Source organism: Eptatretus burgeri, unplaced genomic scaffold (assembly GCF_056783735.1).
Source record: "Eptatretus burgeri isolate ZD-2024b unplaced genomic scaffold, Ebu_testis_v1 Ebu_testis_scaffold_3154, whole genome shotgun sequence".
Classification (NCBI taxonomy): domain Eukaryota; kingdom Metazoa; phylum Chordata; class Myxini; order Myxiniformes; family Myxinidae; genus Eptatretus; species Eptatretus burgeri.
The window spans coordinates 238,117-257,500 of record NW_028225102.1 but is presented as its reverse complement, the minus strand read 5'-3'; the positions used below and the strand labels follow the sequence as shown (position 1 = coordinate 257,500).

The window sequence follows — 19,384 nt, the reverse complement described above, 5'->3', positions numbered from 1 at the left end:
GACAAATGCCAGTCGGGCTTTCTCATGTCTCTCTCTCTCAGCAGTCGGGTCCTCCTGAGTCTCCTTCCAGAGAACCCCTTTCATTGAGTTCGCGACGGATGGTGTGAGTTGAAACTGTCGTACCTTGTGTCTGAAGGTCAGCTTGAATCTGTTTGGCAGTTGATCGAGGTGTTTCTCCACCATTCGAACAATCCTTTTCTGCAATCTTCGATCAAGTTTTCTCTTGCAGCCACGTCCAGGGAGGTTGGCTGCGGTGCCATGGGCCTTAAACTTCCTGACAACATTGTGTATGGTGGACACAGGAACATCAAGGTCTCTGGGTTCCTTGTCTTGTAACCTTGTATTGTCTTGAAACCAAGGTCTTGTAACCTTGAGATTGTCCATGCTTGGATACAATCTTGTGTTTGACCTCCTCAGACAATCCTCTGGTTTTCTTTCTTTTCTCCATGCTCATTGCGGTACACACAGTGACACAAAACAGCAGAATGACTCCTTTTCTCCATTAAAACTGGTTGAATGAGGGATTTTTTTATTGCAAGTACTTGCAACTCACCACAGGTGAGTTCAATTCCAAAGTAAAGGGGAATTACCTGCTTGAAATCAAATGATTTCTTAAAACTTCTCAAAGGTGCCAATAAGATTGTTGTTAAAATCGATTGAACAACTTGATCAAAAAGTTTTTTTTTTGAACGAGACGAAACCAACAGTAAAAATGTAATAAAAATGTTTCAAGCAAATAGATATTAAAAATGTGAATCCTATAAATAACAAGAGCGATGATTGCTTTCCAATCCACGTCCCCGACACCGATGTGATAATTTCAAGTCCAAAAAGGACAAAACTGTGAAAAATTGATGAAAGGGTGTGGGAGAGAATTCGAGAAAACCACAGGTGGGACGGACGGACAGACGGACAGATGGAGAGCAAACTGATCATCCCCTCCAGTGAAACCGGTAGGGGAACAATAAAGGAGAAATGTGAAGCATGAAAAAGCAGATGAGCAAAAAATATGAACAGGACATACCTGTCCCCTTGTCTACACCTGATGCTTGTTCATCTCTGTGTTCCTCAAGAGATGAAACAAATCCAGAACTGAAGGGGGCCTGAGGATTTTGCAGAAAATGGTCTGGCATTTCTGAATCAAGGGGCTGGAGTAGCATTCGCCGAACTGCAAGAGCCAAGAAGGAAATATTAACTTATCAAACTGACAAAACACACGTACAAACACACACACACACGCACACACTAACACAGGCACACCCACACACACAATAACACACACACAGTCACACGAAAACAAACCTCATGGAGATCTGAAGTACCATCCCTGTGAATATTACTACAAACGAACTGCAGTTGAAAGCTGTCTGGGACTCGGTAACGATCTTGAAAAGAGCCCTTGGACCAAAAACTCTGAGAACAAAAAACCTCCACGACTTGGAATGATTATTATTTGCCAGGTATTGTTCCATCTGCTCGAAAATCTGCCAACATCACTGCCTTATACAAACAAAGTGCAAAAAAAGGACCCCCTTAACTACAAACCTATCAGCTTACTTCTAATCATCACAAATGTCATGGATTCAATCCATTATTGCAGTTGATTTGAAATCCATCCTTTTCTCCAACAGCCTCATCTCACTATCACCAACTCGGATTCAGAGCAGTTCACTCTGCCTTGAACATGCTGCTTCTACTTTCCCAACAATGGATGGAGGCCCTCAATGTCAGACACGAGACCAGGGCCGTCTCTCTGGAGATATCTTAAGATGTCCATGCAGTCTGGACCCCACATTGCTCTCCAAAATTCTCTGACTATGGCATCCAAGGCAAAGTGCACACTTGGCTGACTGACTTCCTCTGTTCTTGCAGCCAATGTGTGACATTCAACCAAATCCTCCCATCTCCTCTCGCTGTCATGGCTGGAGTACTCCAAGGCAGTTTTCTGGGCCCCGTCCGATTCCTTATCTTCATTGATGATTTCTCTGACTCTCTGGAAAACCCTCTTTATCTTTATAAAACAAAACCCTTTATAAAATAACAGGACTGGAGTTAGATTTATATCATTATCGAAGTAAACAGAGGCAAGTTAAGAAAATAACTCGGCAAACCAAAAGAGAGTATGAGAAGGACATGGCTTAGAATACTAAACATAACAAGTGAAATCCTTCAATACAGCAAATGAGTTCACTAATGTTAAAATCTGCAATTTATGCTTTTTCAGTTGAAAAACAATTAAAAAGCGGACTTAATATTTGAAATGTAAAAATCTCGTCATTATTGAGATAAGCACCTTTATATATATATAACAGATGGAATGAAATCGTTCGATACAGCGTGGCAGGGAGCCGCAGAAGAATGATGGCATCATAATAACTTAGCTTTCAGCGTTCGGCGATCGGCGCGAAATGCGATGGTGGGCGGAAATGACGTCTTTTGGGGCGAAATGCGATGGTGGGCGGAAATGACGTCTTTCGGAGCGAAATGCGATGGTGGACGGAAATGACGTCTTTCGGCACGAAATGCGATGGTGGGCGGAAATGACGTCTTTCGGCGCGAAATGCGATGGTGGGCGGAAATGACGTCTTTCGGAGCGAAATGCGATGGTGGGCGGAAATGACGTCTTTCATTCGTTCGTACATGAGAGGGGCGCGTTTCTTGGTTTTTTTCAAGTCAAACAATAAATTAAATGGTTTTCACATATATAACACATTCGTTTCACAAATTTCCATTGAAATACTCGGGTATTAACGACAATTCTCGCTATTTCCGTCTAGGTTACGCACTGCATCTACCGGACGGCCGTTATTGGCTGTCTTGAGGCATGTGGGGGGGGGGGGACACCGGAGATGTGGTGGACACCGGGGACATTTCAAACTCGGTGCAATTGTATACAGCAGCGCATAACAAGGCTTTCCTTCAGTATATCAGGGGAAAAGAAGAGGTTAGGGGCAGCGTGGGCTAATTGAGGAATAGCACTGGGAGAGCGGTTAGTGATGAAAGTGAGATGGCAGGCTTATTAAACAGGTATTTTCTTCAAGTTTCACACAAGAACAGTCAGGAGAATTGCCAATAGCTGAGAGTGTTTATCGAGGAGGTGAGGAAGGGCTTTTACAGAAGATCGAGGTTGGAGTGGAGGAAGTAAAAGAACAGCGAGGTAATCTGAGAATAGATAAGGCTCCGGGTCCAGATAATATGCACCCGAGAGTGTTGATGGAGGTGGCTGTGTAGGTAAGCGAGATGTTAACGGATATTTTAAAAAGTTTCCTGGAGTCAGGACAGGTACCGGAGGATTGGAGAGTAGCAAATGTAGCATCATTATTCAAGAAAGGATCCAGAGAAGAATTGGGAAACTACAGACCTGTTCGTTTGACTTCAGTTATGGGGAAGGTGTTGGAGACATTAATTAAGGACCAGTTGAGGAACCATTTGAATAAATACAAACTAATTAAAGGTCGTCAGCATGGGTTTACCAAAGGTAATTCCTGTTTAACAAATCTTTTAGAGTTCTATGAAGCAGGGTCTGATTGGGTGGATGAGGGAAAGGCAGTGGATATAGTATAACTGGAGTTTAAGAAGACATTTTATGAGGTACCACATCGGAGGTTGTTAGCCAAAGTGAGGGCTCGTGGAGTGGCTGGTCAGGTAGCTCATTGGATTGCAAACTGGCTTCGTGGTAGGAAGCAAAGAGTGGCTGTGAGTAGGATGTCTTGCTGGGAGGATGTAAGTAGCAGGGTACCTCAGGGACCATTACTCGGACCATTATTACGATTCAGTATTTACATCAATGATTTGGATAGTGGGGTGAAGAGTGAGCTTTCCAAATTTGTAGATGACACAAAGCTTAGAGGTAAGGTGGATAGCAGAGTGGGTGGTGATCAGATACAGGAAATTATTGATACTTGCATAGATTGGGCAGAAGATTGGCAGATGTAATTTAACCTGGGCAAGTTTGAGGTGTTGGGGATGGGAAAGAACAATGAAAATAGAGATTACAGGATGTAAGGGGTAATTTTCGAGCGTGTCACACAGGAGAAGGATCTGTGGGTGGTAATAGATATGGGAGGTAAGCAGGCAGCACAGTGTCAGGCAGCTATAGGTAAAGAACACAGGGTTTTAGGTTGTATTCGGAGGGGGATCAATTATAAATCAAAAGAGGTGGTGTTTAAATTGTACAGGAATTTAGTGAGAGCCACATCTGGAATATTGTGTGCAGTTCTGGTCACCACAGTTCTGGAAGGACATCGATGCCAGAGAGGGTTCAGCGCAGGGCTACCAGATTGATTCCGGGCCGAGCGAGACTCAGCTATGAGGAGCGGCTGAAGGAGACAGGGCTTTATTCACGAGAAAGGACGAGATTACGAAGAGATGAGATGTTTAAGATAATGAACGGTAAAGATAAAATAAGTGCAGATTAATTAATTATTCAACAGAGGAGGCAGTGATAGAACCAGAGGCCATAAGCCTGAGAGTAAAGAAGAAGAGTAGTAAGGCAGGGGACTTCACTCAGGGAGTAAATACTTGGAATGTTCTGCCGAGAAAGGTAATGGCAGCAGAAAAAGTAAATAAGTTTAAATTAGAATTAGATAGGAACCAGGAAGTTATGGAGACAGAGGGGTATGGGGATGTTGATGAGACTTTTTGGTCGTTTGAGTATTGATGGGTGATTGTGTACGAAGTGCTGTTGGTGGGGGTCTTGTCAAGGGGGGTTGTGTGGTTGATGTTGTGTGTTTTAACCAAGCCCATGCCCCCTCCCTTGAGGGGCGGGGACGACAAAAAATAAATAAATAAACAAATAAATCAAACAAGCAAAATATTAATTTCATTAATTAAAAACTTTTTTTTGTATTTTCTTCCTTGGATCTTGTGTTGATAAATTAGTGTGGTGTTCGCGCAGGCATGATGGGATGAATGGCCTCCACCTGTGTTAAATTTCCTTGTAATTTCCTTGTTTCTCTTTTCTGATGACTGCACTTTGCTGATGAGTTGGTCAAACACTTGGAATGTGTCTTTCAATCCTCACAAATCTCACTCTCTCCGCAAAAGGACTGTCTGTCAACTCCTCCTCTCCCATTTACTTTCTGAACAATCCTCTTGAAGAAGTTCACTCACTTAAACGTTTCGGTCTGACGATCAGCCATGAACTTTCTTGGGAAAACCACATCTCGAAGTTGGCTTCCAAAGCTCGTCGCCGAATGGGCATCCAACATTGTGCGTTGGGCATCCAACGTCAGGGGTGGGAAGAGGGGCACGCGTTGCCTGGCGTTGGGCAATGCCGGGGTATCTTTGCTCGTGTATTGTAATAAAAAGCCTGAGCAGTGTAGAGAGGAGAAAGCTGTTTGGAATCGAACCCTGTTATTCCCATTATTTTCTATCCAATCGACATTGTGTCTCAGTACATCAAGCAGTCTGGCAGAATATATCTGTATAAAAGAGCAGTTTTCTCCGATGGTCACAATTGGTTCAAGACTGATGGAATGTTATGAACAGCTTGAAGGACAATTTTGATGTTTTCTTCCGAAGAACTAAGTCAATGTGATGAATTTAATGAAAGCTAATAAATTCCTACCGAATGAATAGACATCCATACCAGGTGGGGGCCCAGGTGGGGGCCCAAACCGCCGCTGTCCATTTTCCTGGATTAGGGTGTTTCCGGTTTTCTCCATGAGATCCAGCAAAGCATTAGTGTTGTTTTGATCCGAAGTCATTTTTGGAGGTCTCATCGGGTGAGGAGACCAAGCCATACCTATAAAAAATTTCAAATAAACCAAAAAAATGTTTCTTGCATGTTCTTTGCATTTTAGTAATTCACATGGAGGTATTTACAAATCATGCATCGAATATTAAAACCAGCTTTGAGCTCAAGCAGAACATATCCAAAAAACATAGGGGCAATACCCCTGGGTGCTCACCTGGTGGCGGCTCGACAAGATAACCAGGGAACCACTGGGAGGCATGGATGACCCACAAAATATATAACAGAGAAGAAAGTAAATACCGATGGATTATTTTTAATGACATGAAAACACCTTGGTACATCACAGGTGATCAAGGTTGTGGTCAAGTTTCATCGGAACTGTGTGTGGGGTTTCAGAGAAAAAGCAAATACCTCTTTTGGGGGGCAACCCCCCTAACATCCACTTCGACCCCAATTTTTTTCCGATGTTGTGAACAAACTTTGGTCCATCAAGGGTGATGAAGATTGTCGTGAAGATTCATCAGAATTGTGTGCGTCATTTCTGAAAATAAAGCAAATACCTATTTTGGGGGGCAATCCTGGAATGGACCCCCTTCGACCTGGAGTTTTTTTTAACGGCATAAACAATCTTTGGTACATCAGGAATGATGAAGGTTGTGGTCAAGTTTCATCAAAATCATGTGCGTAGTTTCTGAGAAGAAAGCAAATGCATATTTTTGGGGGGCACCCCCCTCACCCGTGGAGCCTGAATTTTTTTTCATGACATGAACAAACTTTACTACACCGTGGGTGATGCAGGTTGGAGTGAAGTTTCATCGGAATTGTGTGTCGTTTCTGAGAAGAAAGGAAATATCTCTTTTTGGGGGACCAACCCCCCCTCCCCCCAACCCCCACACCCATTCCCAACGGTGAATGTTGTGGTTTTACTGTAATTAGCATGAACCGATGAACGAGTGATGCATTGTGGGTCCATGCGGTTGGCTTGTGTGGGTTGGGGCCACCATCTGATCATTCAACCGACAACGACAGTAATTCATGAGGAGGATTCAACCCACAACCGAGGAGACCGACGTAACGACTACCCGGTATCCGGTACCTCAGGTGACGTAACTACCTCAGGAAATTTTCGACGTCACGACTACCTCAGGAAATGTGACGAACAGTCAACAAATACAATGTATTTATCAATACCGACTACAGCACTGGACCGTCGGGTACCAAGCAGAGCCCCCGATAAATGTCTGAAGTAAATTAACCGAAGTTCGGTAACGAGGTTCAAAATGGAAATGTTACAAGATTCACCACACAGTGAACTCTCCTCCTCTTCAGCATCACCGGTCCGGTCCATTTGGAAAGTGAACACGTGGGTGGAACACGTGGGTACAACCGGCTGGTTGTGGTAATAATCGCCTTGAGTTCCTGTGAGGAAAGTGACAACAGGAAAGGGAACATCACGTGTTGAGAATCACGTGTTGAGAACCACGTGTTGAGAAGGTCACAGTTGAAATTGCCTCTCGCGCAAAATCGGTTTCGCACTTTTTTCCGAATCTCTTCGAGCAATTTCCAAACCGAAACATTTATTTAATCGTCACACGAAATTGAGACGACAAATGATGACAGGAATGGCCACAGTCTGAGGAGATTCTTTACGAGACTCCAAAAAATACGATCTCTGCAGAAACTCGCCGACAATGGCGTCTCAATTTCCAACACAACGATGTTTCCCTCTTAACGTTGGTTTGTTCACGATTTTCCGCTCGTCTGTGGAAAAGATCATTTAAAAATCCGAAAACTAATTTTAAAATCTTATACACCGCCTAAATTAATGCATGCGTCAGAAGATCGTGTTGCATGCTGGGAACAAGGTTTCCCTGAGGGGCGGGGACTCTGCTGGTGCGTGAGGATTGGTGCTGGTCATTTTGGAGTCACGTGATTTGTTACCGCCCACTGCCGAAGGTGGAAGGAGGGAGGCGATGATTTCACCCCTTTCTGTCTGTCTGTGTCTGTGAACTGGATATCTCAAAATGTTCTGAACGGATTCGCATGAAATTTGCTGTGCAGGTTCGGTGTGCGACAAGGACGAACTGATTCGATTTTGGTAAACATCCAAATCCGGATCCGCATACGGGAATTATTTAATTTTAACGTGGTTCTTCACCATTGAGAGATGGGGATGCACGATGTGCGGTATTTTACCATACGATTTACCATGACGCAACACCGTGTGTGTGACGTCACGGTTGAGCATTGTGGCTCTGTTTAATGCATGTGGACAAGGCTGCCAGTGCTGATGTGCTGTTTAAAGTAATGGACACTGTGTTTGTGACATGATCATGATGATAATAATCATTTGTGATATCACTTTACTTGGGATGTGTCACGTGACGATCGCTGTCGTGACCCGTGGTGCTTGTCCGTACCAGGGATCGAGTTGTTGCCATGGTTCAAACATCGTACGTCCATGTTAAGGGAAATAACAGATCTTGGTTGATGGACATGTGTTTGTGTGTGTCGTACAGTAACCATGACACAACATGCATGTGGCGACCTCTCCAGGATTGTTCTGTCGGAGTGGCGACCTCTCCAGGATTGTTCTGTCGGAGTGGCGACCTCCCCAGGATTGTTCTGTCGGAGTGGCGACCTCCCCAGGATTGTTCTGTCGGAGTGGCGACCTCTCCAGGATTGTTCTGTCGGAGTGGCGACCTCTCCAGGATTGTTCTGTCGGAGTGGCGACCTCTCCAGGATTGTTCTGTCGGAGTGGCGACCTCTCCAGGATTGTTCTGTCCGAGTGGCGACCTCTGCAGGATTGTTCTGTCCGAGTGGCGACCTCTCCAGGATTGTTCCCAGGAGCCCAGGAGACCGCAGAGAGAGAGCGTCGGTGCTGCCGAAACAGAGTTAATCCACCAAAAACTCACCTCCTTCAAATTCCCTGCTTTCCTTGTTGAAGGTCGCTGTAATGTCCATCCTGTATACCCAGGTTCCCCACCCCATCCCTCTCCCTTCCACAGATCTCATGTCTCTGTTCCCCACTGTTTTGTCCTTCCGTCTCACTCCCCTCTTCTCCCCTGTCCCCCTTGTTGTGCGTTGTGTGTTGTGCGTCAATGCACACAAAAAATAAAAAAAGGAGTAACAATCTGGGTAAGGGAGCATTGCATCAAGAGAAAGGGGTGATATTAAAGAGGGAAGTCATGTTGAGGATTCTGTGTGGGTCAAGATTAGAGATTGTAAAAACAGGAAGACACTGGAAGGATCCTTTTATAAGGGGGGGGAGGAAGAGGAGGAAGGAGTACATGAAGAATTCAAAAGGGCATGTGGTAAGGAAAGAGTATTGATAATGGGGGATTTTAACTTTCCAGGGATAGATTGGGTCCAGGAACAGGGAAAGAGGAGAGCAAATGAGGATTTCCTAGTTTTCGTCCAGGATTGCTTTTTAACCCAGTTTGCAGATAACCTCACGAGGGGTCGTGCAGTGTTCGACCTCCTTTTAAGTAACGATCGAAATGTGGTGGAGGAAGGGGAGCATAAAGGATGAAATGACCAAAACATTGTTTGTGCAAGGATTCTGTGAAGGCGGAGACGGGCTCCGGTCAATGCATGGAATGGCCTTCCTGGAAAGGTAGTGGCAGGAATACAGTAGACAAGTGTAAATTAGAATTAGATAGGTACCTGGAAGTTATGGAGATAGAGGGGTATTGGGATGTTGATAAGACTTTTAGGTCCTTTGAGTATTGATGGGTGATTGTGTACAGAGTGCTGTTGGTGGGGGTCTTGTCAAGGGGGGTTGTCTGGTTGATGTGCGTTATTTAACCAAGCCCATGCCCCCTTCCCTGTGGAGAAAAAAAAAACAAACAAAACGACAAAAACTTAAAGTAAAATAATAATACTGTAAAAATAAATAAATAAACCCACAAAAATTAAAAAAATTGCATTTTCTTCTTTGGATCTCGTGTTGATAAATTAGTGTGGAGTTGATGATGCGCAGGCTGAACGGCTCCACCTGTGTTGGATTTCCTTGTAGATTATCCACATTTGAACAAATGATCCACAACTTCCCAATATCTACATATTACATACACAAACAATGGTGGAGTTTTGATCCCTTTTCACATTCATCACCCGCCACGCCGCCCAATCGTTTTCTGTCAGACTCCTCTATGTTTATGGATGAGTTTAAGAAAGTGATTAACAGTTCATGCGGCAGGTAAGTGGTACAGGTGAGTGTTATCATATTCAAAGTCCTTGGTTCAAATCCCATGTAATCCAATAATTAGTGTGTGAAATGAATAATTGAGGAATGTTCATCTTCTGAATAAGCGCAGCCATAAAGTGATCTAATGGGATGTGACATCACAAACGATCCTCTCAACTGTGTGCTTGTTCAGGCCCTGACCTGAAAAGAGTAAAGTGGTGCAGTTGTGATCCCACAAAAGAATATTTTGTTTTATTTGTTTTATGCAGTGTTTTGTTGAAATCACCAGCAAAGTGATTCACAGTGATATCGAGCCATTGTGTGTTTGTGTGTGTTTCGTTGTTTTGTTTCAAGGCTTTGTCTGCAAGGAACATTGTTACGGACTCTTCAAGGAACATAGTTGTGTACTTTGTGAGGAACAGAGTGAAGGACTTTGTCCTTAAGGAATGTAATGAACATTATAAGGGCTCGGCACAGGACGGGCTCCAGTTAATTCATGGAATAGCCTCTCTCCTCGAGTTTTTAATCGGGTGTGTCCGAGGAAAAAAACATTATTTTTTAAATCAAGGGGTGCAAAGCCATCATGCCAGAGTTGTGGAGGTGGTGACAAAAAGCCAGCCACAGATGTCCGCAGCACAGTTGACACGAGCGCATTAAAAAGTTACATCTGTCAGTGACGTGTCAAAACCGAGTATCTCTACAAGTTATTTCGGTGTTGTGTCCGCGTGACTTGGTGAGTTCGTACCGACACATTTAAACGATAATGTGGAATTTGAAGTCCTGATGAGAACGACGACCCTTGAGCACTGACTATTCCGAGAGGGGCTGGTTGGAGCGGAGCAGGGTCGTTGTGCGGTGGTTGGAGAAGTTGAGGAATCTGACAATGCAACAACAAACCCAGGCCAGGAACAGCAGAAGGTGTGTAATTCTGTGGACGAATTGTCAAGGTCCACAAAAAAAAAAAAAAACAGGTGAAGGACCGAGATGTCAATCGCAGTGAAAAGGAGCGACGCGTTCCGATTGGTGGAAAAGCAGAGCGCGGCGACGCTTTCGCTGCAGAAGAGATCGCGGAGTCTCCTCCCACTTTCTTCGGCTCCGGCCAATCACGTTCTCCTGTAATAGCACGTCATGTTCAAAAGTGTGCCAATGGACCCGGGGTGTGCATGCAAACATTCTCATAAGTTGGGATGGCTACTTCCACCTTGCCGATACCACAGTGAGCAGGTTTATCCAGGATAATATGTGTATAATGATAATCCGCTGTCCAACAGACAGCAACACTGTGTTATCACCATGACGTTGTGCTGCACTGAGGCCCTTGGGGCATCTGACAGCATGAATCATGCCTTACGGACAATGGTGCAACATTCCACAAGGAGAGAGAGTCATGTACCTACACACACGTTTCACACCTCCTGGAGCTCATCACCAAACATAGCAATAGCATAATGATTCAATCGTCTGCCCCCCCCTCACCCCCACCCCAATTGCTCAACCTCCTTCCAGATTTCCAGTTTTCCCTCCAGGGAGTTTCCTTTCCATCCAGTTCACCCCAGGTATCATCTTGTCCACCTAACTCCCAATGTTTGTCCCAGGCTGCCTCCATTTTGGCTTTCAACTCTGCTGTTGGTTGTATCCCCCTCTCTCAACCGTTCTTTCTGTCCCTGATCCGTTCAGTGACCTCGAACAAGCTCTTCCGCCGTTCCATGAGCCTCGACCATGTGTATAAGAAAAGAGTAAATCACCATTGGGAATGTACGAACGGTCACGGGTTGGACACACATTTGTCCCTCACTTCATGGACGTTCTTCCCAAGATGGCGTCATCACGTACGCTCGAGAGTTCCTGCTGAACCTGCCTTCCCACGGTACTGATGGTGTTACCCAAAGAGATGTTGTGCACCTGCCATTTGAGAATGGTGCACTCAGGGTTGAGGGGAATAAATAAAAAACGAGGTGCTCGTGGAGGTCTTCAGCGACGGTTTAAACGAGGAGACCACAAGGTACCTGGTCCTGTTTTCCCTTCGATGAGCTCTCGCTCGATGGAAGGGATGACGTGGCCTTCCATGGGTTTGAGATGATTCGGGCGAGTTGCATCATCCGGCAAGGCCAAAAATGTTGGGTTATGTATGTTGGTGAATTTGAATTGGGCCAAAGATTTTATGGAACCTGAATGTTGTTGTTCCAAGGACGTGGAGGTACTGACAGTGTCTCTCTGATCCCACTACCTGACATGGGAATTTGGTCAGTTCACCACTATTCCTGCAGACGCACGCGCACCAAGGCCGGATGTCAAGTTCGCACTGGAAGGAATCATCGCAAGTCACAATATGGCGACAGTGGATCGATCCATCCTGATTCTTGGGTTGTTCAATAGATGTGACCTCAGTCAGGACCTCCCTTCAGCTCCATCAGGACGTGGTATCGCAGCCATGTTCGAAAAAAGAGGTGTTGGACCTCTATATCCTCGAAACCTCTCCGTGGAAAGAATTGAAACTTGGCAACTGTCAAGTTCTCCCCACGCGAAATAAGTGTGATTTTTTTTTAATGATGTCATAGTTATGACGTCATAAATGCATACGTAGAATGCTACATCAGATGAGCATGAAAATTTTTTAAGGTTCATCTCTGGATAAATTGGTGAACAGAAACAAAATGATGACGTCATCGGTCACGTGGTTCGGCAGCCTTTTTTTTTTTCTTCAAAAATCTCCGAAATGGCTGAACAGATTGAGGAGAAACTTTACAAGTATGACCGCATATCCACAAGGAACAGAAAGTTCAACACCTATGACGTCATAGGTCACATGGTTTAGCAACCATATTGGATTTACCCTAAAACCTTATAAAAAAATCTTCTTTTCAGGAACGGCTGGATTTCACGGGAACCATCACACACATGTTCCCCAAGGCTTGGGGATACCAGGGTGTTCATGAATAATTGACAGGTCACAAGGTTTGGCAGCCATATTGGTTTGAACAAAAAACTTTTTAAAATCTTTCTCTTGGACCGCTTCATCAATCGATGTGAAATGACACAGTTATGATGTGGTGCTCATGTGGAATGTATGCTTTAAATTTCAACCTGATCGGACGCAAGGTCTGGCAGCCATAATTATTTGATATACTTTGAATTTGGGTTCAGGGTTTCAAATCAAACTTGGTGAAAGTTTGTATAATGATGTAATAATGTGGGTGGAGGCAGAGCTGGCGACTTCGAAGAGTGCCCTTTCAGTTTTAACTTTGAAATGAAGAACATTGATTGGCACAAATTCTGATATCCCGATCAGGTCGTTTGGTCACTTCGATAAAATACTGTAATTAATTCCCCAAAATTTGAAAACACAAAAATGCAGGAAAAAATACAGGAGGAAATGAAGAACAATTACACAGCTCCACATCAGGTAAACTACCCCAGCTCACGAGGAAATGATGAATAATTACACAGCTCCACATCATGTAAACTACCCCAGCTAACGAGGAAATGAAGAATAATTACACAGCTCCACATCAGGTAAACTACCCCAGCTAACGAGGAAATGATGAATAATTACACAGCTCCACATCATGTAAACTACCTCAGCCAACGAGGAAATGATGAACAATTACACAGCTCTACATCATGTAAACTACCCCAGCTAATGAGGAAATGATGAATAATTACACAGCTCCACATCAGGTAAACTACCCCAGCTAACGAGGAAATGAAGAATAATTCCACAGCTCCACATCATGTAAACTACTCCAGTTAACGAGGAAATGATGAACAATTACACAGCTCCACATCATGTAAACTATCTCAGCCAACGAGGAAATTATGAACAATTACACAGCTCTACATCATGTACACTGCTCCAGCTAACGAGGAAATGATGAACAATTACACAGCTCCACATCATGTAAACTACCCCAGCTAATGTGGAAATGATGAACAATTACACAGCTCTACATCATGTAAACTACCCCAGCTAATGTGGAAATAGTGAATAATTACACAGCTCCACATCATGTAAACTACCCCAGCCAATGAGTAAATGATGTACCTCCCATTTTTGAAAACCCCCATGTTGTTAATGATGACGTAATTATGCTCAAGGAAGAAAATACAAACATTTTAAACCAGGATTGTAATCAGTGTAAACCCCACTGATGTGTGTGTGATGATTGTAAACATTTCAGACCATCGTGGATTTAAACACCTGCCGTGGACTACTGCTTCCACTCAGATATGTCACGTGACTCAGGGTAAAGTAACAAGTTAAAAGGAAAGTAAAGTCCAAACGTTCAACCGGACACCAAAACACGAGTTTATGTTAAAATCATTGGACAAGTCATTGCATTGATGGGATCGCACGTGATCACGTGACGTGGAATCGACGACAACATGGAACAGCAAGAGGAGAACGAGGTGAAGGACCCACAGACACCGGGGACCTGTACATCCGATGGGTCAAACGATACCCTCCGAGAACCAAGTGGACCTTCCGCACAACTACCGACACAAGTCAAAATCAGGAGGAACAAGTCAAGATCAGGAGGAAACGACGACCGTTGGAATCGAGTTGAACACTCATCACGTGTAAAACGATCTCCGAGGGGCCGAGGTCTTCAGAGGGCAGCGACCATGGTCTCAATTGACAAAACGAAAAGGAACAACAACCACAACAACCACCACAACAACATGTTCTAAAGAGCCAGAGTTGAGGTTGTTTGATGGGGTGTGAACCCCTCATTAGGGGGAGAGGATTTAAGAGACCATGAAGGGTTCGAACCCCAATATGGCGCACACATCCTCCAGGCTGAGCTCAGGGCGAGAGCAGGGTGAAGGTTGTTTGTTTCGTTCTTCATCTTCGTCAGGTCCACGAAACACCGCGCGGTCCGCACACAAAAGGGTCTTCGCCATCTTCGGGTCGACCCCCAATAAGACGCCGAGATCCTCCAGCGTGAGTTGAGGGAACGAGAAGTGTGACGGTTTGTTTCGTTCTTCATCTTCGTCGCGTCCCCAAAACGCCGCAAGGTCACGATACGAAGGGGTCTTCCCCGTCTGTGGACCGAGCGTGCCGCTGGGATTCATGGACCATGGGTCAAAACCGTGAATTAATGAAAGGTAATCCCAAAACGACCTGCAAGGAGGTGTCACGGCCTCGGTGGTGGACCGGTCTGAAGGTGCGACCATCGGAGTCTTCCGTTCGGTCTCCCGTGGAGGTCCATCTTCTGCGGTTCCCGCCTTGTTCTGGGAGTCCTCGGCGGTGACCGAGTGGGTCGACCCGGTGAGTTTGTGTTCGCGGAGTTTTGGATCCTCGGGAACTTTGTCACTGCAAAGGGAACGTGTCGACGGTCGGGGACACGTCGAAGACCCTCCGTTCGGATCCACCTTGGGTATTGAGTCCTGGTCGACCTTTTGTTTCTCACGAAGCCTCTTGGCCTCCTCCTGAAAAGGAAGCTTTTCCCTCTCCTCGAGAAGGTTCCAGCGAGAGCGCATGATCTTCGTTTTCTGCTCGTACGGAAGACCCAGGAACTGCTTACTGATTTTCGGCCTCTCTGACTTGGACCAGAGTTCATAAGGGCTTAGTGGGCGCTTTAGCAGGCTCTTGGAACACCTCCTCTCCGGCACGCTGCACTTGGGCGACATCTTGGGGTCCAGCTTGTTCAATGTTGCGAAGATGATGAGAAGAACAAGTGAAGAATCCAAGACTCGCGTCCGATGTGGATCCACGACTTGACGGAGAATTGATCGCTGCGACCGAGAAAATGGCAGATGGAAAAAACGTGGTGGGATGGAGGAAGGGACCGCCCACTGGGGTGGGGTCGAGGGAGGAAGGGACCGCCCACTGGGGTGGAGTCGAGGGAGGAAGGGACCGCCCACTGGGGTGGGGTCGAGGGAGGAAGGGACCGCCCACTGGGGTGGGGTCGAGGGAGGAAGGGACCGCCCACTGGGGTGGAGTCGAGGGAGGAAGGGACCGCCCACTGGGGTGGAGTCACACAGCTTTTGGCGGGAACTTCTTTCCTCTCATTTCATTTTAATCTCTCCGACTTTCTCCTCCCGTTTTTATCTCGCCTGTTCGAAGAACAGAGAGCTATATCGATACCCCCGGCGTGAGTGTGAGCGTGAAAATGTTAAAGTTTTTGTATTACGGAAAAACTCCTCGACGGATTTCGACGAAACTTGGTCGGGGGGGGGTTAGGTATGGTCCAAGGATCATGCCATTAGATTTTGGACTTGGTTACCCCCTCCCCAAAAAAATTGTTCGAGAATTTTTATTTTTTTGCATTTCTACATGTTTTAAGTGATTTCGAAGCCCCACCCCCCAAAAAAAATTGTTAGAGAAAATATTTTTTTTTTTTTGCATTTCTACATGTTTTTGAGTGATTTCGAACCCCCACCCCACAAAAAAATTGTTAGAGAAAATATATATATATATATATATATATATATATATATATATATTTGCATTTCTACATGTTTTAAGTGATTTCGAACCCCCACCCCACAAAAAAAATTGTTAGAGAAAATATATATATTTTTTGCATTTCTACATGTTTTAAGTGATTTCGAACCCCCACCCCCCAAAAAAAATTGTTGGAGAAAATGTTTTTTTTTTAGCATTTCTACATGTTTTAAGTGATTTCGAACCCCCACCCCACAAAAAAAATTGTTATAGAAAATATATATATATTTTTGCATTTCTACATGTTTTAAGTGATTTCGAACCCCCACCCCACAAAAAAAATTGTTAGAGAAAATATATATATTTTTTGCATTTCTACATGTTTTAAGTGATTTCGAACCCCCACCCCCCAAAAAAAATTGTTCGAGAAAATATATATATATTTTTGCATTTCTACATGTTTTAAGTGATTTCGAAGCCCCACCCCCCCAAAAAAATTGTTAGAGAAAATATTTTTTTTTTTTTGCATTTCTACATGTTTTTGAGTGATTTCGAACCCCCACCCCACAAAAAAATTGTTAGAGAAAATATATATATATATATATATATATATATATATATATATATATATATATGCATTTCTACATGTTTTAAGTGATTTCGAACCCCCACCCCACAAAAAAAATTGTTAGAGAAAATATATATATTTTTTGCATTTCTACATGTTTTAAGTGATTTCGAACCCCCACCCCCCAAAAAAAATTGTTGGAGAAAATATTTTTTTTTTAGCATTTCTACATGTTTTAAGTGATTTCGAACCCCCACCCCACAAAAAAAATTGTTATAGAAAATATATATATATATTTGCATTTCTACATGTTTTAAGTGATTTCGAACCCCCACCCCACAAAAAAAATTGTTAGAGAAAATATATATTTTTTGCATTTCTACATGTTTTAAGTGATTTCGAACCCCCACCCCACAAAAAAATTGTTCGAGAAAATATATATATATTTTTGCATTTCTACATGTTTTAAGTGATTTCGAACCCCCACCCCACAAAAAAAATTGTTAGAGAAAATATATATTTTTTGCATTTCTACATGTTTTAAGTGATTTCGAACCCCCACCCCACAAAAAAATTGTTAGAGAAAATATATATATTTTTGCATTTCTACATGTTTTAAGTGATTTCCAACCCCCACCCCACAAAAAAAATTGTTGGAGAAAAAAAAATTTTTGCAACTTTTTTTTCAACAAAATTTCGACTTGTTTTTTTTACATTTCTACATGTTTTAAGTGATTTCCCCCCCAAAAAAAATGTTGGAGAAAAGAAGTATATCTCTGTCAGCGCTGTTGACATCATATTTAATGAATAAGATATAAGGTTCACTTGAGTGACCCAGCAGTATTGGCGGCGGAGGTTTTGCACTCTCCCGAGTGCTCCCCCTCGAGTTTCCTTTTTAATGTTTTTATCCACCACACTATTTTTTACTGATTACAATATACAAATACATATATTGCTTTAAAATTATTTGGATCAAACTTCACTGCAATGCTTTATAAAAAAAATATTATTAGACTAGTCTTTTAAAAACAATAAATGTATAAACAGGCGAGCATTGGGGTGGCTTTGACACCAACTCTCTGGTTCTCAGTTGCAGCGAACTCAAGTTACAACCACAAAGTTCACTTCTCCGGAGTTTGCTTCCCCTGCTCTCCTCCATTGTCTTTAAATTACACCACAGCACAGGTAAACGGATGTAATGTGTTGGGTGTGTGGGTGGGGTGGGGGAGGGAGGGGATCGGGGGTAAATGGAGGGAGGAGGGTCGGGGGTAAATGGAGGGAGGAGGGTCGGGGGTAAATGAAGGGAGGAGGTTCGGGGGTAAATGGGGGGAGGAGGGTCGGAGTAAATGGGGGGAGGAGGGTCGGAGTAAATGGAGGGAGGAGGGTCGGGGGTAAATGGAGGGAGGAGGTTCCCCGTTGCGGCTTGATATCAGTACGTGTGGTAGGGTGAGGTGTGTTCACAGGCAGGGTGATTAATCAGTGTGTGCGTCGTCCCTCGGATGGACGTTAAGCTGGACGTCCCGTCGCACACTCGCCTCGAAGCCGTCTATCCTGGGTAATGGCCCTCATTCGCTCTGTGCTTTGCCACGTGACTCGTCTCCGAGATGAACACGGGGCGAGATCATCTGGTGGTGCTCTCCAGCCACGAACATGCGCTGGGTTGTTGTTGCGCTTGATGTCGGCATGTTTATAAAGAAGTTGTAGTTGTTGTAGAAATGTTTCAGCGTTGGGGTTCGAGTACGGCAGAGGTGTCAGGTGACCGTCGGTTGGGTCACGGCGCGAGGTTTGGATGGGAAATGGAGCGCGGATGCTCATGAACCTCCTGTTGCTCGACGTGCATGGTCACGTGATAGAGGGGTCGCACGTGACGTAAAAATAAGTAAAGGATGAAGGAGGAGAATAAAGACCTGTCTGAAAACCCTCACAACGCATTCTGTCCCTCGACTCCACTCATCTACTCCATCGACTCAATATATATATATATATATATATATATATATATATATATATATATATATATATATATATATATATATATATATATATATAATCGATTTACACAGTTTCGTGTGAAATCCCCCCTTCCTGTCCAGGCTGGAGTTCCTCAAGGTCGTGTTCTGGGCCCTGTTCTTTTTCTGGTTTTCATCAATGATCTCTCGGACTCTCTGGAAAATCCTCTATTTCTCTTTGCCGACGACTCCACCCTCTGCCGTACCATCTGTCATCCCTCAGACCGGCAAGCAGCAGCTTCTTCACTCACTGCAGATCACGTACCTTTTAGAAATGCTCAGTGGCACAAATATCCGGTGTCCGAACCTCAGAGAGCGCTGCAAATACGATGTTCAAACGCTTGAGCTCAGATGATAACAGAGACAGGTGATCATCCTCTCTTCGGGAGAGGACATTCCAGGCACCCACCCGAAGGGACCGCTTCAGGTTAACCCAAGGAGACCGCCGTCTGGTGGACGACACCTCAGCACCACCCTGATGCACACAACCGCAATCTGACCCAGCAATGTTACCCCGTGTCTTTCCTCCTGT

General features: G+C 44.3%; 1 protein-coding gene across 24 annotated transcripts in view; it reads right to left on the bottom strand.

The window, feature by feature from the left end:
- MSH4 (mutS homolog 4) overlaps positions 1-7,391 on the bottom strand; it is a 77,567-nt gene extending 70,176 nt beyond the window's left edge. For 13 of the 24 annotated variants that reach the window (XM_085867980.1, XM_085867978.1, XM_085867985.1 and 10 more), the window contains exons 1-3: positions 7,001-7,384; positions 5,591-5,746; positions 1,025-1,168 (exon numbers count right to left, since the gene is read on the bottom strand). In XM_085867980.1, the coding sequence (XP_085724106.1) occupies positions 1,025-1,168; positions 5,591-5,746; positions 7,001-7,046 (346 nt within the window). In that variant the 5' untranslated portion in view covers positions 7,047-7,384. Of the gene's footprint in view, positions 1-1,024; positions 1,169-1,302; positions 2,274-2,293; positions 2,457-5,590; positions 5,747-7,000 lie in introns of those variants that run through there. The other 11 variants (XM_085867991.1, XM_085867988.1, XM_085867981.1 and 8 more) reach the window with 9 other exon arrangements.
- Positions 7,392-19,384: the final 11,993 nt, after the last annotated feature.